Below are 21,549 nucleotides of genomic sequence, written 5' to 3' on the forward strand. Positions count from 1 at the left end.
ACCCGTACTGCTTGAAATCTCTTCCTGTTCGTTTTTGATTGGAGTGGAAAACAGTCAAGAGCGCTCCGCGGTCCTAACCTTCTTCTTCTCTGAAATACCTTTTTAAGGTTGGAGGTATGAGGCAGGCAATTTTTTGATCCCTGGATAGCCAGTCATCAGCGACCCACGGAGCACTTTTTCCCTGTTTTCTCATCCAATCCTGCCGGACAACGCCAAATTGTGGTGGAAGTTTTTTGATAAATATCAATGATACGAGATGAAACGAATGAAAGACTGTTTGAGAATTAAACCAAAGTTTGGTCTTTGAGTATTTATTATATTTGCAAATAGAGAAATTCAGTTTCACAGGTATACGCAGCACGTCTGAAAAAGTCTTTCTAACCTAAAGTCTAAACATCCAAACATCATATAGTGAAAACCTCAGTTAAGCCAAACCCTCTAAATTTATCTTTTAGCATGGCCATAGTTGATCACCTTCCCTCTGCTTGTGTTCTTTCCATTAGCCTAAACAACAGTTTATCTCAGGAGACGAAAAGAGATACGGTTCAGACAGTGTTATAGCCTTCTTCACTTTATCTGCTAAAAATAAACAGTATGAGAGACCGAGGTCTTCTCAACAAGAAATAACTTCAGCTAGACCCAAGGTTCATAATTTCAGCTATTTCACTTTCCACAGTCTTCACAAAATGTAAGAATATCTTGTAGAATATTAAACAATCATTAAACCAATAATGTTAAAATAAAATGTTCTGCCATTACGAGACAAGATTTTTTTTCCTGTTAAATACAAAGAGCTGGATCAGGCAATAACATTTAAAAAGCATGATATACATACCCATTCAAATTTATGCAGTTTAAGTATCCAAATAACATTTTCGTAATTTGGCCATAAAAAATATGTTACCTGCTTTTTTTTTTTTATCTAAAGAATATAATCATCTTAATGAGATCTGAGTCCCCCCACAAAGCTATTTGATATATTTACATCATATTTCTAAATATTTAACTTTGTACTTATGAGTAAATATGTATTCTCTTTATGGTGTTACATCACTTACATTATTAGATAGAGTTTCTTCAATTGTCAAAGCATTATCTACTGTAATACTAAGTTGCCAAAGTCAAGTACAAACCATAATGTTGGAAAATAAATGGTGGATTGACAATAACTTAATTGTCAAAAATGATAGTAGATGTTGATCAGAATGAAATTGTATATGATTATAAATACTCCATGTTCTGCGTATTGTTCTTTAAATGACTAATGAGAAACACAGCCTTGATAACAAGATTAATTATGAATTAACACTTTTGAATAAACCTTGTATGTTATTGTGTCAGATGTCATTTGTGTCATTATTCAAATTAATGTGGTTGTGGTGTTAATACTGAAACATTTTACACAAATTAAAACATGTCAGACAAAGGTGAAACCAGCTGACTTGGAGGGTTGACTCTGACCCAGTTTCATTAAATATCTCCAGTCCAGATGTTTCCTCCCTGTGAGGAGGAGTCGATGCAAAACTCAGATATCTTCACCTCTACTTATCTGAGTGCAGAGAGGAGGACAGAGAACAGTGGACACACAGTTTAACATGATGGACTATAGGACAGGACTGCTGCTTTTAACTCTCTGCTGGGCAGGTGAAGATTTTCACTGATCTTAATCTTAAATATCTTTTATTTTTTAATTTTTTTCATACAATGTTTTTTATCCTCTTGACAGGTGTTGATGGTCAGACTCTGACACAATCTGAACCAGCGATTAAAAGACCTGGAGAATCTCACAGATTGACCTGTACAGCCTCTGCATTGGATGTTAATGGCTACACCATGCACTGGATCAGACAGGCTGCTGGAAAAGGACTGGAATGGATCGCTTACATTAGCAGTAGCAGTGGCAGCATCCGCTACTCTCAGTCAGTTCAAGGCCGGTTTACCGTCTCCAGAGACAACAGCAGAAAGCAGCTGTATCTGCAGATGAACAGTCTGAAGACTGAAGATTCTGCTGTTTATTATTGTGCTCGAGAGCCACAGTGACTGGAGTTGGTTGAGCAGCTGTACAAAATCCTAGAGTACTCATTCTTTCAGGCTGGTAGAACCCAAGCATGAAGAATGTTTCATAACATTTATGTATTTATTTATTTTTATATTAGCTTTTGTTGTTTTGAGGTTGTTAATTTCTTTCATATGCTGTGATTTACTTGAAATGTTTTTAAAATAAAGTAATAATCCTCCTTACATTATACACATTCCTGAAAACGGATTAAAAACAGAAAAAAGATCACTCATTAATAAAAAGTCCAAAGACAGCACAATAATCTGGTTGCTGAAATTAAACTACTACAAATACTTTACATTTCTACAAAGTAAGACACAATTCTGTCTGTAAATTATATGATGTGGAATCTATGAGAATGAAAAATAATGTTACTGTTTCTTTTATAAAATCACTAGAGGACAGTGTCTAGTTTCTCTCTCCTCTGTTACTAAAAGGAGAAACTCAGATCTGCTGTTCTCATTGATCTTAACTGACTCATACTCAAACTCTAAAATGATTCATATTGCTCTGTAATAAAATCAATAGGTAAATAAGAATATTTCACTCTTTCCATCACATACTGTAATTTCATTAAAATTATTTCTAAGAGAAAACAGCTGAAAGTGGAGATGAGTGATGACAGCATGTAACGCTATTGTTTACATACAAAGTTAATTTACTTGTATCATGTATGGAGATAACTATTTCATATTAAACGATTATTTAATGTTTGAAGAAAGTCTGGAAAATATGTGGAAATAATATTGACAGTTTAAAGTTATCTGTACCTAGATATGAATAAATCAAAAATGACATGCATATTTTCACTCTTCAGATATAATAACATTGAACAAACTCTTCTATTGATTCCAGTTAGACCAACATTGATGTTTCATATGTTTGATTTTATGCAAACTCAGTGACCTTCCTTGTTTCTCAGCTATAAAAACATCACATCAGGCTGTCAGTGGAGTTCATGTTCTCTGGAGCTCTGCTGCTGCTGTTGGCAGCTGGATCTGAGTCTCTCTGGATTTGTTAAAGTCAACAGTTCTTATTTTGCATTATAACTTGATACTTTGTTACAAACATTTTCTTTTTTAACAGGTGTGAAGTGTGAACAGTTGACCCAGCCAGCCTCTGTGACTGTGCAGCCAGGTCAACGTCTGACCATCACCTGTCAGGTCTCTTATTATCTCAGCAGCTACTACACAGCTTGGATCAGACAGCCTGCAGGGAAAGGACTGGAGTGGATTGGAATGGCAGCTGGAATCACCACATACTACAAAGATTCCCTGAAGAACAAGTTCAGTATCGACTAAGACTTCCAGTAACACAGTGACTCTAAATGGACAGAATGTGCAGCCTGAAGACACTGCTGTGTATTACTGTGCCAGAGAGCCACAGTAACACAAACCATCAGTAGACCTGAACAAAAACCCCTCAGAGCCTGAACACTTGTAACATGAAGCCACCAGAGGAGGAGCCCTCAGACCACTAATGGTTTCAACACCAGCTCACTGTTACAGTAACAATCTAAAATGTGTTTGTCAGAGAACCAATTTCCACAATTACACCACTACCCCTAGTCTTGTCAAGAGAACCATCTGGAAGGGCTTTGAAACTAAACTTGGCATTCAAAACTCTTTTCTTTTTCCATTTCTGCTCAAGGCTTGTTTCTGCTAGCCACCCACAACATTACTGTGTATCGCTTCCTGGTTTCCCAAAACTAAAGAGCGTCCCGAGGTCCAAATCACAAAACGTGCATGCCTTAATCCTACATCAAAACAACTAGTGATGTTAACAGCTTTTGCTTTAACTCTTTATTATGGCGTTAATTTTGACAGCCCTAGTTTAAATACTTGGAGGTTTCAATCACTGATACATCATTGTCTGTACCAGGGGCGTAGCTCAAAATTCTAGGCCCTCTAGAAAGGCATTTTCTATGGCCCCTCCCTGCATCCATAGTTATTAATTCGAACATCTTTTTGGGCCCTCCTCACATGAGGGCCCTTGGTACTCAGTCCCCTTTTTCCCCCCAGTCTGACGCCCCTGGTCTGTACTCCCACAAGACAGACTGAATTACACCTTTAGAAATCGTTTAATATTAATTTACCTCATTTAAGTGATTATTTAGAAATACAGCTGAATTTTCTTCAAAAATCGATGTTTGGTCTAATAATATTGTACATAAGCTTGATTCACATGAAAAACAGCAATTTGATCAAAAATAACTTTAGGTGACATGAGATGTTGTTTACCTATCAACTTCATTGAATGAAACTTTATTTTTTATTTATCAACAGTAATATTATTCCATTATTTTTACTTTGCGTTGGACAAAAGTGAGAGTAAATAAAAACATTCAAATGTACAAAGTGACTTAAAGTAAAAATGAATAAAAATAAAGGATTAGGTAACATCAGGTTGAAATGTGAAACAAAGTCAAAATGGTAAGAGATACGGTGAGATGATTTGTGAAAACACAAAATACAGTTAGGAGAAAGCCAAGAAAGGAGGAGTCAATGCAAAACTCAGATATCTTCCACCTCTACTTATCTGAGTGCAGAGAGGAGGACAGAGAACAGTGGACACACAGTTTAACATGATGGACTATAGGACAGGATTGCTGCTTTTAACTCTCTGCTGGGCAGGTGAAGATTTTCACTGATCTTAATTTGACATTCCCATTTGTATTACTGACATATTTCACATGAAGATTTTCTCTGATCTTTGTACCAAGGTAATGCATGACATACTTATCGTTTTTGGTTTGACAGGTGTCGATGGTCAGACTCTGACAGAATCTGAACCAGCGATTAAAAGACCTGGAGAATCTCACAGATTGACCTGTACAACATCTGGATTGTCATTCAGTGGCAACTATATGGCCTGGATCAGACAGGCTCCTGGAAAAGGACTGGAGTGGATTGCCTGGGATCATGTCGATGGTAGCACCAAATACTTCTCTCAGTCAGTCCAAGGCCGGTTTACCGTCTCCAGAGACAACAGCAGAGAGCAGCTGTATCTGCAGATGAACAGTCTGAAGACTGAAGATTCTGCTGTTTATTATTGTGCTCGAGACCCACAGTGACTGGAGTTGGTTGAGCAGCTGTACAAAATCCTACAGTACTCATTCTTTCAGGCTGGTAGTGCACAAGTTTGAAATATTTTTCATTAAATGTATATATTTAAAGATTTTATTAAAGAAGATTTATTACATTTTTATTGTTTTCATGTTGTTGAGTTGTTTTATATTCTGTAATTTCATTTTCATATATGTTTTTATTATAAACTAATAATCCTCCCTGCATTATACACAAACTTGAAAACACATTAAAACGCAATAAAGATCACTCATTGATACAAGGTCCAAAGACAGCCCAACAATCTGGTTGCTGAAATTAAACATCCACAAATACTTTACATTTCCACAAAGTAAGACACAATTCTGTCTGTAAATGATATGTACAGTACTCATTCTTTCAGGCTTGTAGTGCACAAGTTTGAAATATTTTTCATGAAATGTATATATTTAACTCTTGTGTGGTGTTCATATTTTTGTTACACAGCCAATGTTCCTGGGTCTGGTGGACCCTCCACATTATTAGGCTTTTAAATCAATACAGCCATAACAATTTACGTAAAAATACTTAATAGATGTTTACTATAGCTCAATTACCAATGATATATACATAATTTATGGTTCATTTTTGCCATTTACCCCTGTGAGATCAGATTTCTGATCATATGATCATTTTCGTTTTTTTGTGAGAAAAAAAGGAAATTAAATTATAAAAAAGGTAAAAAAAAATAGAAACAAGATTTTTTTCAGTATTGGTGCTTATTTCTTAGAACGTAGTCAGAACAAATGAAAGTGCTCTAAATGTCACAATTTTGTAACTTGTTGTGGGAATAGCCGGTTTAGAAAGACAACATAGTTTCATAGCACCTACATTTAAATACACTCGGGTCTGATAGACCTGAACACCTTATATGTAATGATTATGTGTAGGAGGGGTGTACCATGTGCAGTCATTAAAAATAAGTTATTTTTTATGTTCTTCACAGAAAATGAGCCAAGGCCAATGAGTTTGAGTTAGAAGAAATAATAAATAGCATAATTTTTCTTTTAGCAAACATTGAAAATGGGTCCCACAGACCCAAGCACCACACAAAGGTTAAACATTTTATGTTACATTTTTGTTGTTTTCAGGTTGTTAATTTTTTTTATATTCTGTAATTTTATTTTCATATATGCTTCAATTATAAAGTAATAATCCTGATGATTCATATTGCTGTTTAATAAAAATCAATAGCTAAATAAAAATATGTCACTCTTTTCATCACATACTGTAATTTCATTACAATTATTTCTAAGAGAAAACAGCTGAAAGAGGAGATGAGTGATGACAGCATTTCATGTTATTGTTTAGAGTGAATTTACTTGTATTGTGTATGGAGATATCTATTTTATATAAAAAAAGATCATTAATGTTTGAAGATAGAATAATAATATAGTCATTAAGGAATTATTGTTGTGTATTAACACAAATGAAAGTCTAGATATAAAAAAGGAGACAATATTGACAGTTTAATGCAATAAAGTTATCTGTACCTAGATATGAAGAAATCAAAAATGACATGCATATTTTCACTCTGCAGATATAATAACACTGAACAAACTCTTCTATTGACTCCAGTTAGACCAACATTGATGCTTCATATGTTTGATTTTATGCAAACTTAGTGACCTTCCTTGTTTCTCAGCTATAAAAACATCACATCAGGCTGTCAGTGGAGTTCACAGCACGTCAGTTTCAACATAAACCATGTTCTCTGGAGCTCTGCTGCTGCTGTTGGCAGCTGGATGTGAGTCTCTCTGGATTTGTTAAAGTCAACAGCTCTTCTTTTGCAGAATATCTTGATCATTTGTTACAAAACATTTTCTTTTTTAACAGGTGTGAAGTGTGAACAGTTGACCCAGCCAGCCTCTGTGACTGTGCAGCCAGGTCAACATCTGACCATCACCTGTCAGGTCTCTTATTCTCTCAGCAGCTACTACACAGCTTGGATCAGACAGCCTGCAGGGAAAGGACTGGAGTGGATTAGTAGAGATACAAACGTTAAAGACTCACTGAAGAACAAGTTCAGTGTAAACTTGGACTCTTCCAGTAACACAGTGACTCTAAATGGACAGAATGTGCAGCCTGAAGACACTGCTGTGTATTACTGTGCCAGAGAGCCACAGTAACACAAACCATCAGTAGACCTGAACAAAAACCCCTCAGAGCCTGAACACTTGTAACATGAAGCCACCAGAGGAGGAGCCCTCAGACCACTAATGGTTTCAACACCAGCTCACTGTTACAGTAAAGAGAGAAACAGACACAACACAAATGTGTTTTAATTCAATTTAACAGCTACAATTTTCATATTTATCATGTTATATGTTTTCCATAATATTATTTAATAATTATGTAAATCATAACTGTATCAATGTTACGGTAACAGTACTGGGCTGATGAAGCCAAATAATGAAGATGATATATGAATGTAATATTTATAGCATATATTTTACACATTATATTTTCAATATTAAGTAATATTATTAAGTTAATAATTAATTTTTTCCTAAATTTTACATTAGATATTTTTAGATAATAAATTACCCTTTGTCTCTTCATTATATAACGTACTGCTTTCTTGAGAAATATTATTACTCAACATTAAACTCACAAAAACACAATGAAGATCACTTGAGGGTAAAAGTTCCAAAAACATCACAACGATCTGGTTGCTTAAATGAAACTACTTCAACTCCTGCAGTAAGAAACATTTCTTGTCTTTCCTCATCCTCCCTGGGCTGATAAACTCTGCACTGTCTCACATGACTAATGTCCTCAGGTCAAGTCATTCAAAATGAGACAACACAGACATTTGAGTATGATTGTTGTATGACTGGCTTTTAAGAATTCTGAATAAAAACAAGTAAACATCATGCTGCATGATATTTGATATATGATTTTATTTCTGACATAACCACACACATATGAAGGTAAAATATGCTGCTTATTACAGAAGAGTAACTTGTAAATGGATGAACTACAATAGTTTTCATCTTTGTTAAAGGATTTAGTTTTTTGCATTTTGTCACGTTTCAGTTCCTGAGCAGTTGTTTTCCTCTAAAAGGCTCCAAGTTTCTCTGTATGTCTGTTTCTTTAAACATCTGCAAACACTGAAACCATTAAAAGTCTTTTATTAGAAGCTGCAAAATGTATTACTGTTCATATAATTCTGGCTGCTGTCAATGTATTTATGTTTGCAGCAAATACAGTCAGCAACCAAATATATGAAAAAATAAATGCAGGTAGCAGCTACTACACAGCTTGGATCAGACAGCATGCAGGGAAACAACCCAGTCTCACAGCAGTTCGTCAAATGATCACGTTATTTAATCTATTGATTTGTGTTCACAGGGACGTTTTTGTCGTTTTTTTCGTGGTGGCCAGCACGAAAATGTAAAGTAATGTATTTAAATGGGAAGCATATGTCGTGGTCACAGCACGATTACGGTAGCGAGTAGTATGAAATGCCGATCCGCGTAAGGAGGTTGGTTGGGGTGGTGGATGGGTCACACTGGAAAAAGAGAATCACACCAAGGGACAATTTTTTTTTTTTTTTTACATTTTGGTAGCTTTTTTCCTCATTTTTGTTGTTTTAGTGGCTTTCTCAGACACCTTTTTGTAAATTTGTTGCTTTTTCTGACATGTTTGTATGCTTTTTGTTGACATTAAGCCCTATAAAAGTCATCAAGGGAGTTCCTTAGCCCTCAAAGAATTTAGCAAATCACATGACACATGGCACTAAAGGATGAAACAGTCTTTAGATTTTATTTTAAATGGAGATTTATCTACAGTACAGTATAAATGAATCCTCAACAAGTCAGTTTCTCTTTCATAAAATCGTTATTTCTTTTCGTTAACAATCTAAAATGTGTTTGTCAGAAAACCAATTTCCACAATTCCACCACTACCCCTAGTCTTGTCAAGAGAACCATCTGGAAGGGCTTTGAAACTAAACTTGCCATTCAAAACTCTTTTCTTTATCCATTTCTGATCAAGGCTTGTTTCTGCTAGCCACCCACAACATTGCTGTGCATCGCTTCCTGGTTTCCCAAAAAACTAAAGAGCGTCCCGAGGCCCAAATCACAAAACGCGCGTGCATTAATCCTACATCAAAAACAACTAGTGGTGTTAAAAGTGTTTGCGTTAACTCTTTATTATGGTGTTAATTTTGACAGCCCTAGTTTAAATACTTGGAAGTTTCGATCACTGATACATCATTGTCTGTACTCCCACAAGACAGACTGAATTACACTTTTAGAAACTGTTTGAAGGTCCAATGACATGGTGCTCTTTGGATGCTTTTATATAGACCTTAGTGGTCCCCTAATACTGTATCTGAAGTCTCTTTCCCGAAATTCAGCCTTGGTGCAGTATTAAAGCCACTAGAGCTTTCAATGAGCTTTCGTTAGTACGTGCCATTTCTGTGTCTGTAGCTACTGAGGAAAGAGAGGGGGTGCAAGGTGGAGGTTGGGGGGTGGCCTTGACCAACTGCCACTTTGCTCGTTTGAAAGCCATGATGTCTCTCTCATGGGTGGGCCAAATTCTCGGGGCGGGGCAAAGCAGAGAAAGTAAATAAACATATTCAAATGTTACAAAAACGACTACTGTAATAAAAAAAGGGATTAGTAACATACGTTAAAAATGTGAAACAAAGTCAAAATAGTAAGAGATACAGTGAGATGATTTGTGAAAACACAAAATACAGTTAGGAGAAAGCCAAAAAAGGAGGAGTCAATGCAAAACTCAGATATCTTCCACCTCTACTTATCTGAGTGCAGAGAGGAGGACAGAGAACAGTGGACACACAGTTTAACATGATGGACTATAGGACAGGACTGCTGCTTTTAACTCTCTGCTGGGCAGGTGAAGATTTTCACTGATCTTGATTTGAAGTTGTCTTTAAAACATTACCAAAATTAAAAGCAGCTAATGATTATATTCTTTCTTTGACAGGTGTTGATGGTCAGACTCTGACAGAATCTGAACCAGCGGTTAAAAGACCTGGAGAATCCCACAGATTGACCTGTACAACATCTGGATTGTCATTCAGTAGCTACTGGATGGCCTGGATCAGACAGGCTCCTGGAAAAGGACTGGAGTGGGTTGCGAGTAGCTATGACAGTAATAACATCCGCTACTCTCAGTCAGTCCAAGGCCGGTTTACCATCTCCAGAGACAACAGCAGAGAGCAGCTGTATCTGCAGATGAACAGTCTGAAGACTGAAGATTCTGCTGTTTATTATGGTGCTCGACACCCACAGTGACTGGAGTTGGTTGATCAGCTGTACAAAATCCTACAGTACTAATTTTTATGGCTATATCCTAAGAAATATTATATTTATTATTATGTTATAGTTAAATACTTGGAGGATCATCTAATAATACATGCATTTTATTAAGTCAGTTTCATCATTACTGGAAAAACAACAACACACTTATTTTCAGAATCAGTCAACTGTGGGATGGGGTGTGGAGATGAAGCTACTATTTCTAGTCACTGTTCCATTATCTTTTATTGTGACTGTTATTGCCACTATTTATCACACCCCAACTGGCACCTTCAGACACCGCCTACCAAGAGCCTGGGTCTGTCTGAGGTTTCTTCCTAAAGGGAGTTTTTCCTCGCCACTGTCGCACTAAAATGCTTGCTCTTGGAGGAATTACTAGAATTGTTGGGTCTTTGTATATTATAGAGTGTGGTCTAGACCTACTCTATCTGTAAAGTGCCTTGAGATAACTCTTGTTGTGATTTGATACTATAAATAAAATTGAATTGAATTGAATGGAATGGAATTGAGCATAAGAGGGGCCTGGTCATATAGAGGATTTGTGAGTAAAGAGAAAATCAATGATCAGCTGAGTTCTCAAAGTCTGTTACAGACTTCAGAGGGGTGCCACTGCTATCCCGAATTAGTTGACTTTACTAGAAATTTGCATTGAAACCTGTTGCATTAAACTGTCTAAGTTTTATACAAAGATGAAACTTAACAGGTCAAGTTGTATTAACACAGAGCGGTAAGTTGATGCAGTAGACAAATCAAATTTACTTTATTACTGTAGTAGTCAGTAGTTTCTTTGCTAGACCTATCCTCCACAGCGCGGCTGGGTGGCTAGTCCACACAGCATTCCAGGATGGGAGAAAAACATGCTCTGTTTTATTTTTATTTTTTTGGCTAAGCGCCATATGGAGCAACGGCACCTCTGCAAAATAGCCACGGCCTGGAACTTGTTTTGGTGGAACTTATACGTTCTAAAGTTGTTTTAGTCGTACAACAGAAGACAAGGTGGACAGATAGTAAAGCTAGCTGTTTGGATTTTCCTTGCAGAGATCTGAGAAAAGGTTAACCATAGTGCTCATAAAACGGATATCCGGCCTAAATGAGTGAAATCCGGCAGAATTTCCGTTTGCAAAGGAGCAATCCCGGAAGTGGAAAGTCGAGGATATACAGTAGACTAAATAGTCATTACTAAAAATCATTGGTAAACATAAATAATTTTTTTCTGGAGTCATGTTGGAGTCACACAACTCTCTCCGTATTTCTCAGTATGGCTATGTTCAGAAATTGGTGTCGTCCAGAGACTTTTGCTTGCAGAAAACCGAGTGAAGATAATTACCTCTTCTGAAGAGTCCATCATGTTTTTAATCCTCTGTGTCCTCCGTGTCCTCCTTGGCTACTTGCAAGTGTATAGCTTTCGCGCGCTGTACTCCAATGAGACAACCTGCGGGGGGACCAAAGAGGGAAAAGTTACATAGTATGCCTTTAAGAAAAATGTATTCAACACGTGTTAAAATGAAACAGAAAAAATTACAACACACACCAAGCATTGATAACTAAAAATACATGGTACTACGTAGAAGGATTAATTAAAGCAACAGAGTATCTAAATTACTATACATAAATTTGCTTGCTTTATCACTGCTCAGACCCCATCAGTTTCCACCCGGGTCTCGGTCATGGTGCAACAATAAATGTAGATTAAACATGAACACTAAATCAACCATACATAACTAAAACCCAGATAAAATAAATGAACACCCAAAACATTAACAGAACATTATTAAAACACACTTTAACTAGGACAGAAACCGTTCACCGTTTTTTCTTCTTCCCATGAGGTTTGCAACACTTCATTGCAGAGCAATCCAACCAATCTGGGTTTACAGTGTACTATAATGACTTTGATTACAGCTGTCAAGTCTGGATGTGATGAAGGTATGGTTTAGAGAGTTTCAGCAGCAGAGAAGGAGAGAGATGAGCAGAATAAATGCTATGTTAAACAGTTGGAGATGTGAATTGGAATTATAGAAGTAAGTGTCAAAGATTACTCCAATGGTTTGGTTGATGGTGTCAAAAGCAGCATTGAGGTCAAGAAGGATGAGAATGCTGAGATGTCCAGAATCTGAGGAGAGGAGGATGTCATGATAAATAAATACATCCTTTTAAAGATATATTCCTCGTTTTCTGGGGACTAATGCTTTGAAAAGATGTACACTGCAAAAAGACAATTTGTTACCACCTTTGACTCTTTACCTGCCTACAACCTTAGCTACATGATTGCTGTATATACCAAACTAACTTTTTTTCACTTTCCTGGAGCACGAGCGGATAGCTGAAAGGAACATCACGACTGTTGTGTGGTTTGCCAGCACTAAATATCAAACAAAAGCCAGACACTATATAGTATTAAATTGCTTTGAAATGTAGCCTACATTCAATAAATATAGGCAGAACATCACGTAATCTCTGAGATTATTCCTTCACAGCGCTGTGCAATGCGGGCAGATAACATCACTTTTCATCAGACTCATCCTGGGTCGGAACCCCCGCGAATCAAATCCCCTACTTCAGCGTTAACCGTCAAGCCACTAAACCTGTATGGAAATTGAAACTTCTACTGATGTGTTAAATTCGTTAATCATACGACACGAGACCACACCGTATGTCTCTCTCTCTCTTATTATTATTATCAGATATGTGCTGATTAGCTCTCTTAACGGGCCAGGTGGGTAGCGCACTGCCATGAGTCCATGATGCTAACGTCTGATTACTGTGATTACATTCTGAATCTGCAACGTTCTGTCAGCTAAATCAGTAAGTCAGTAGTCTAGACTATACAGTGGAGTTGTATATCAATTGGTTTGGGATCCTTCTGTAAGTAATTTTGGGGTACAATTTGGTTTTGAAGAATTCTACAAGCAGCAATACCAAAGGCCAAGCAACCGGCTCGTTCCAAACAGGCACAACTGGCACTGCACTAGTAGTATAAATAAATGAATCCCCTTTTTGCTGAGGACCCCCTTAAACACCCTCAAGGACCACTGTGCGTCCCCAGAACCCACTTTTGAAAACACTCACCAGCCTACCAATACGTCATTGTTATTCACTCGCACCAAAAGCACCATCAGAAAAATCTCTTCTGTGATTGGACATTGCGGCTTGTGGAATTGTGGGACTTTTTTTGAACAATGAGCAGTTAGACGAAAAAAGATCACAGTAGGTCATAATAGTTATTCACACACTAAATGATATCTCTGGATCACACATTTATTTTTAGGGGCAAATGTGAGTGAAATACTCGCAATGTAAAGCTCTGCCTGTATGTGTAATTTATATATTTTTTATGTATTGTATGCAGGATTTTTACAGTAAAATACCTTGTTTCCAGGCCTTCAACGTTTCTTTTCGTGATTTTGTCTTAATTGTTCTGTTCTTAAAATAATCACACATCACCAGCAGCAGGTAAAGTCCATCTATGATGTTCCCTTTTAGAGGGAGGTCTATGCAAACTCTTCCTTCTTTATAAACACACCAACAGCAACTGTAGAATCATTAGAGGCAGAACAGCTGACAGTTTCATACATATCAGAAAGACTTTGATCAGACGTCAGTTCATTGCAGAGTTTGATGGGAAATATGATTGTCTGGTGTTTATTTTTGTAGTTGCTATTAGTGGTGAGGAAATCATTTTTGTAATTACAAAGTAAAGCAATTTGTTTTTTAAATGCTTAATATTTTCAAGTGTGATGGATGATGATCATTTCTTTCCTTACAGGAGTTTGGAGTGAGATCAAACTGGACCAGTCTCCCTCTGAGGTGAAAAGACCTGGAGAGACAGTGAAGATGTCATGTATCATATCTGACTTTGACATGACAAGGCACTATATTCACTGGATACAACAGAGACCAGGAGAAGCTCTGGAGTGGATTGGGAGGATGGATGCAGGTTCAAACTCTGCTAGCTATGGCAGCTCCTTTCAAAGCCGTTTCATCATGACTGAAGATGTTCCCAGCAGCTCTCAGTACCTCGAGGTCCAGAGCCTGACAGCAGCAGATTCTGCTGTTTACTTCTGTGCTCGCAGAGACACAGTGACTGAAGACAGTGGAGCAGCTGCACAAAAACCTCCACAGACAACAAACAGCAATGTGATCTTAATGACATCTGAGCTCTACCCACAAAGGACTTTGATATATCTACATTACATTTCTATATATTTAAAGATTATTTTTTGGGGCATTTTTGGCCTTTAATTCCACAGGACAGATAAAGACATGAAAGGGGAGAGAAAGGGGAATGAAATGCAGCAAGGGGCGGAGGCCTGAGTCAAACCCTCGGCAGCTCGTCGACAAGCAAACTCCTATCTGAAGTGCACCGCTCTACCAACTGAGCCAACTCGGCCACTTACATTTCTATATATTTTACTTTATACTTATAAGTAAATATTTATTTACTTTATAATGTTAAATCACTTAAATTATTAGACAGAGTTTCTACAATTGTCAAAGCATTATCTACTGTAAAAGTAAATTGCCAAAGTGATGAAAATAAGTTATATATAATTAGTCATGAAAATGTGTTAATGGTATGGTAAAATGGTGAAATGACAATAACGTATTGTCATAAATACTAGTAGCTGTTGATCAGAATGAAATGTTATGATTATAAATGCTCTCATTTGCAGTCTATTATTCTCAAACTGACTAATGAGAAACAGAGCTTTGATAACAAGATTGATAATGAATTAACACATTTGAAAAACCCTTGAATCTTAATGTGTCAAATGTCATTTGTGTATTATTAGAATTAATTTGGTTGTGGTGTTAATACTGAAATATTTTAGACAAATTAATGTCAGACGAAGGTCAAAACAGCTCACTTGGAGGCTTGAAGATTTTCATTGATCTTGACTAAACATAGTTCTGAATTGTGTAACAACTAAATTCATGTGATCTTGACAGGTGTGGATGGTCAGACTCTGACGGAATCTGAACCAGTGGTTAAAAGACCTGGAGAATCCCACAGATTGACCTGTACAGCCTCTGGATTAACATTTAGTAGCTACAGGATGGCCTGGATCAGACAGGCTCATGGAAAAGGACTGGAGTGGATTGCAAGTGTCTACACTACTGACATCTACTACTCTCAGTCAGTCCAAGGCCGGTTTACCATCTCCAGAGACGACAGCAGAGAGCAGCTGTATCTGCAGATGAACAGACTGAAAACTGAAGATTCTGCTGTTTATTATTGTGCTCGAGAGCCACAGTGACTGGAGTTGGTTGAGCAGCTGTACAAAAATCCTACAGTATTCTTACCGGGCTGATGAAGCCAAATAATGAAGATAATATATTAATGTAATTTATATCATATATTTTATACATTATATTTTTAATATTACTACTTTTTTCTACGTTTTTTCCCTAAATTTTACATTAGATATCATTTTTAGATACTAAATTATCATGCTTTCCTGAGAAATATTATTACTCAAACACATAAAACAAAAAAAACACAAAAAAACACAAAGATGACTTGTTGGTAAAAGTGCCAAAAACATCACAACGATCTGGTTGCTTAAATGAAACTACTTCAACTCCTGCAGTAAGAAACATTTCTTGTCTTTCCTCATCCTCCCTGGGCTGATAAACTCTGCACTGTCTCACATGACTAATGTCCTCAGGTCAAGTCATTCAAAATGAGACAACACAGACATTTGAGTATGATTGTTGTATGACTGGCTTTTAGGAATTCTGAATAAAAACAAGTAAACATCATGCTGCATGATATTTGATATATGATTTTATTTATGACATAACCACACACATATGAAGGTAAACTATGTTGTTTATTACAGAAGATTAACTTGTAAATGGATGAACTACAATAGTTTTCATCTTTATTAAAGGATTTAGTTTTTTGCATTTTGTCACATTTCAGTTCCTGAGCAGCTGTTTTCCTCTAAAAGGCTCCAAGTTTCTCTGTATGTCTGTTTCTTTAAACATCTGCAAGCACTGAAACCATTAAAAGTCTTTTATTAAAAGCTGCAAAATATATTACTATTCACATGATTCTGGCTCCTGTCAATGTATTTATGTTTGCACTAAATACAGTCAGTAAGCAAATATATGAAAAAATAAATGCAGGTAGCAGCTACTACACAGCTTGGATCAGACAGCATGCAGGGAAAGGACTGGAGTGATTGTACATGGTGGTGTTACATCCACCAAACTACAAAGATTCACTGAAGAACAAGTTCAGTATCGACTTAAGACTCTCCCAGTGACTCATCAGTAGACCTGAACAAAAAACCCCTCAGAGCCTGAACACTTGTAACATGAAGCCACCAGAGGAGGAGCCCTCAGACCACTAATGGTTTCAACACCAGCTCACTGTTACAGTAACTATCTAAAATGTGTTTGTCAGAGAACCAATTCCCACAATTCCACCACTACCCCTAGTCTTGTCAAGAGAACCATCTGGAAGGGCTTTGAAACTGAACTTGCCATTCAAAACTCTTTTCTTTATCCATTTCTGCTCAAGGCTTGTTTCTGCTAGCCACCCACAACATTACTGTGCATCGCTTCCTGGTTTCCCAAAACTAAAGAGCGTCCCGAGACCCAATTCACAAAACGTGCGTGCATTAATCCTACATCAAAAACAACTAGTGGTGTTAAAAGCGTTTGTGATAACTCTTTATCATGGTGTTAATTTTGACAGCCCTAGTTTAAATACTTGGAGGTTTCAATCACTGATACATCATTGTCTGTACTCCCCAAACAGACTGAATTAGACTTTTAGAAATCGGTTAACATTAATTTACCTTAATGAAGTTAATATGTATGAATGCAACTGAATTTTCTTCAAAGGTTGAATTTTGTGAAAGAATTGATGTTTGGTCTAATAATATTGTACATGAGTGTTATTCACATGTAGAACGGCAATTTGATCAAAAATAACTTTAGGAGACATGAGATGTTGTTTACCTATCTCAAGCCAACCTTTTACCTACTACATGAACTGAAAGCAATTTTTGACTGAAAATATTGTCAAAAACTTTTATTTATGGACAGTAACATTATTCCATTATTTGTACTTTGCATTGATCAAAAGTGAGAGTAAATACATACATTCAAATGTTACAAAGTGACTTAAAGTAAAAATAATAAAAATAAAGGATTAGGTAACATCAGGTTAAAAATGTGAAACAAAGTCAAAATGGTAAGAGATACGATGAGATGATTTGTGAAAACAAAACAAAATACAGTTAAGAGAAAGCCAAAAAAGGAGGAGTCAATGCAAAACTCAGATATCTTCACCTCTACTTATCTGAGTGCAGAGAGGAGGACAGAGAACAGTGGACACACAGTTTAACATGATGGACTATAGGACAGGACTGCTGCTTTTAACTCTCTGCTGGGCAGGTGAAGATTTTCACTGATCTAGATTAAACATAGTTTTGAAATTGTGTAACAAGTAAATTCATGTGATGTTTTTTTGTACCTTGACAGGTGTTGATGGTCAGACTCTGACAGAATCTGAACCAGTGGTTAAAAGACCTGGAGAATCCCACAGATTGACCTGTTCAGCCTCTGGGTTTAACTTTGGTAGATCTTGGATGGCCTGGGTCAGACAGGCTCCTGGAAAAGGACTGGAATGGGTAGCAACTATTGAATATGATAGTGACAGCATCTACTACTCTCAGTCAGTTCAGGGCCGGTTTACGTCTCCAGAGACAACAGCAGAGAGCAGCTGTATCTGCAGATGAACAGTCTGAAGACTGAAGATTCTGCTGTTTATTATTGTGCTCGAGAGCCACAGTGACTGGAGTTGGTTGAGCAGCTGTACAAAATCCTAGAGTACTCATTCTTTCAGGCTGGTAGAACCCAAGCATGAAGAATGTTTCATAACATTTATGTATTTGTTTATTTTTATATTAGCTTTTGTTGTTTTGAGGTTGTTAATTTCTTTCATATGCTGTGATTTACTTGAAATGTTTTTAAAATAAAGTAATAATCCTCCTTACATTATACACATTCCTGAAAACGGATTAAAAACAGAAAAAAGATAACTCATTAATAAAACGTCCAAAGACAGCCCAATAATCTGGTTGCTGAAATTAAACTACTACAAATTCTTTACATTTCTACAAAGTAAGACACAATTCTCTCTGTAAATGATACGATGTGGAATCTATGAGAATGAAAAATAATGTTACTGTTTCTTTTATAAAATCACTAGAGGACAGTCAGTGTCTAGTTTCTCTCTCCTCTGTTACTAAAAGGAGAAACTCAGATCTGCTGTTCTCATTGATCTTAACTGACTGATACTCAAACTCTAAAATGATTAATATTGCTCTGTAATAAAATTAATAGGTAAATAAGAATATGTCACTCTTTCCATCACATACTGTAATTTCATTAAAATCATTTCTAAGAGAAAACAGCTGAAAGTGGAGATGAGTGATGACAGCATTTAATGTTATTTAGAGTGAATTTACTTGTATCGGTATGGAGATAACTATTTTATATACAAAACATTATAATTTTTAAAGATAGAATAATAATACAGTCATTAAGGAATTATTGTTGTGTATTAATGCAAATTAAAGTCTAGAAAAATGTGGAGACAATATTGTCAGTTTAATTCCATAAAGTTATCTGTACCTAGATATGAAGAAATCAAAAATGAAACGCATATTTTCACTCTGCAGATATAATAACACTGAACAAACTCTTCTATTGACTCCAGTTAGACCAACATTGATGCTTCATATGTTTGATTTTATGCAAACTCAGTGACCTTCCTTGTTTCTCAGCTATAAAAACATCACATCAGGCTGTCAGTGCAGTTCACAGCACGTCAGTTTCACCATAAACCATGTTCTCTGGAGCTCTGCTGCTGCTGTTGGCAGCTGGATGTGAGTCTCTCTGGATTTGTCAAAGTCAACAGTTTTTCTTTTGCATTATAACTTGATCATTTGTTACAAAACATTTTCTTTTTTTTAACAGGTGTGAAGTGTGAACAGTTGACCCAGCCAGCCTCTGTGACTGTGCAGCCAGGTCAACATCTGACCATCACCTGTCAGGTCTATTATTCTCTCAGCAGCTACTACACAGCTTGGATCAGACAGCCTGCAGGGAAAGGACTGGAGTGGATTGGATGGAAATATACTGGAGGTTCACACTACAAAGATTCACTGAAGAACAAGTTCAGTATTGACTTAGAGACTTCCAGCAAGACAGTGACTCTAAATGGACAGAATGTGCAGCCTGAAGACACTGCTGTGTATTACTGTGTCAGAGAGCCACAGTAACACAAACCATCAGTAGACCTGAACAAAAAACCCTCAGAGCCTGAACACTTGTAACATGAAGCCACCAGAGGAGGAGCCCTCAGACCACTAATGGTTTCAACACCAGCTCACTGTTACAGTAAAGAGAGAAACAGACACAACACAAATGTGTTTTAATTCAATTTAACAGCTACAATTTTTCATATTTATCATGTTATATGTTTTCCATAATATTATTTAATAATTATGTAAATCATAACTGTATCAGTAACGGTAACAGTACTGGGCTGATGAAGCCAAATAATGAAGATGATATATGAATGTAATATTTATAGCATATATTTTACACATTATATTTTCAATATTAAGTAATATTATTAAGTTAATATTAAGTTTTTTCCCTAAATTTTACATTAGATATTTTTAGATAATAAATTACCCTTTGTCTCTTCATTATATAACGTACTGCTTTCTAGGAAATATTATTACTCAACATTAAACTCACAAAAACACAATGAAGATCACTTGAGGGTAAAAGTTCCAAAAACATCACAACGATCTGGTTGCTTAAATGAAACTACTTCAACTCCTGCAGTAAGAAACATTTCTTGTCTTTCCCTCATCCTCCCTCCGGGCTGATAAACTCTGCACTGTCTCACATGACTAATGTCCTCAGGTCAAGTCATTCAAAATGAGACAACACAGACATTTGAGTATGATTGTTGTATGACTGGCTTTTTAAGAATTCTGAATAAAAACAAGTAAACATCATGCTGCATGATATTTGATATATGATTTTATTTATGACATAACACACACACATATGAAGGTAAACTATGTTGTTTATTACAGAAGATTAACTTGTAAATGGATGAACTACAATAGTTTTCATCTTTATTAAAGGATTTAGTTTTTTGCATTTTGTCACATTTCAGTTCCTGAGCAGCTGTTTTCCTCCTAAAAGGCTCCAAGTTTCTCTGTATGTCTGTTTCTTTAAACATCTGCAAGCACTGAAACCATTAAAAGTCTTTTATTAAAAGCTGCAAAATATATTACTATTCACATGATTCTGGCTCCTGTCAATGTATTTATGTTTGCACTAAATACAGTCAGTAAGCAAATATATGAAAAAATAAATGCAGGTAGCAGCTACTACACAGCTTGGATCAGACAGCATGCAGGGAAAGGACTGGAGTGATTGTACATGGTGGTGTTACATCCACCAAACTACAAAGATTCACTGAAGAACAAGTTCAGTATCGACTTAAGACTCTCCCAGTGACTCATCAGTAGACCTGAACAAAAACCCCTCAGAGCCTGAACACTTGTAACATGAAGCCACCAGAGGAGGAGCCCTCAGACCACTAATGGTTTCAACACCAGCTCACTGTTACAGTAACTATCTAAAAAGGTGTTTGTCAGAAAACCAATTCCCACAATTCCACCACTACCCCTAGTCTTGTCAAGAGAACCATCTGGAAGGGCTTTGAAACTAAACTTGCCATTCAAAACTCTTTTCTTTATCCATTTCTGATCAAGGCTTGTTTCTGCTAGCCACCCACAACATTGCTGTGCATCGCTTCCTGGTTTCCCAAAAAACTAAAGAGCGTCCCGAGGCCCAAATCACAAAACGCGCGTGCATTAATCCTACATCAAAAACAACTAGTGGTGTTAAAAGTGTTTGCGTTAACTCTTTATTATGGTGTTAATTTTGACAGCCCTAGTTTAAATACTTGGAAGTTTCGATCACTGATACATCATTGTCTGTACTCCCACAAGACAGACTGAATTACACTTTTAGAAACTGTTTGAAG

The 21,549-nt window shown here is 36.5% G+C and overlaps 1 pseudogene and 3 gene segments (V, D, J or C); all 4 read left to right on the plus strand.

Moving 5' to 3' along the window:
- Nucleotides 1-1,594: 1,594 nt before the first annotated feature.
- On the plus strand, nucleotides 1,595-2,025 carry LOC120574618 (the record flags this gene model as incomplete). The annotated part of the segment is given in 2 exon segments: nucleotides 1,595-1,644; nucleotides 1,727-2,025. Coding segments are annotated over 2 exon segments (348 nt in total), but the record flags the coding sequence as incomplete, so codon positions are not given.
- A 4,763-nt stretch (nucleotides 2,026-6,788) lies between these two features.
- On the plus strand, nucleotides 6,789-7,329 carry LOC120574643. The segment is given in 2 exon segments: nucleotides 6,789-6,910; nucleotides 7,000-7,329. Coding segments are annotated over 2 exon segments (333 nt in total).
- A 5,011-nt stretch (nucleotides 7,330-12,340) lies between these two features.
- LOC120574340 lies at nucleotides 12,341-15,425 on the plus strand. The segment is given in 3 exon segments: nucleotides 12,341-12,380; nucleotides 14,221-14,591; nucleotides 15,405-15,425. Coding segments are annotated over 3 exon segments (432 nt in total).
- A 2,385-nt stretch (nucleotides 15,426-17,810) lies between these two features.
- LOC120574639 lies at nucleotides 17,811-18,240 on the plus strand (annotated as a pseudogene).
- Nucleotides 18,241-21,549: the final 3,309 nt, after the last annotated feature.

The sequence above is a fragment of the Perca fluviatilis genome, chromosome 15 (assembly GCF_010015445.1).
Source record: "Perca fluviatilis chromosome 15, GENO_Pfluv_1.0, whole genome shotgun sequence".
Classification (NCBI taxonomy): Eukaryota; Metazoa; Chordata; class Actinopteri; order Perciformes; family Percidae; genus Perca; species Perca fluviatilis.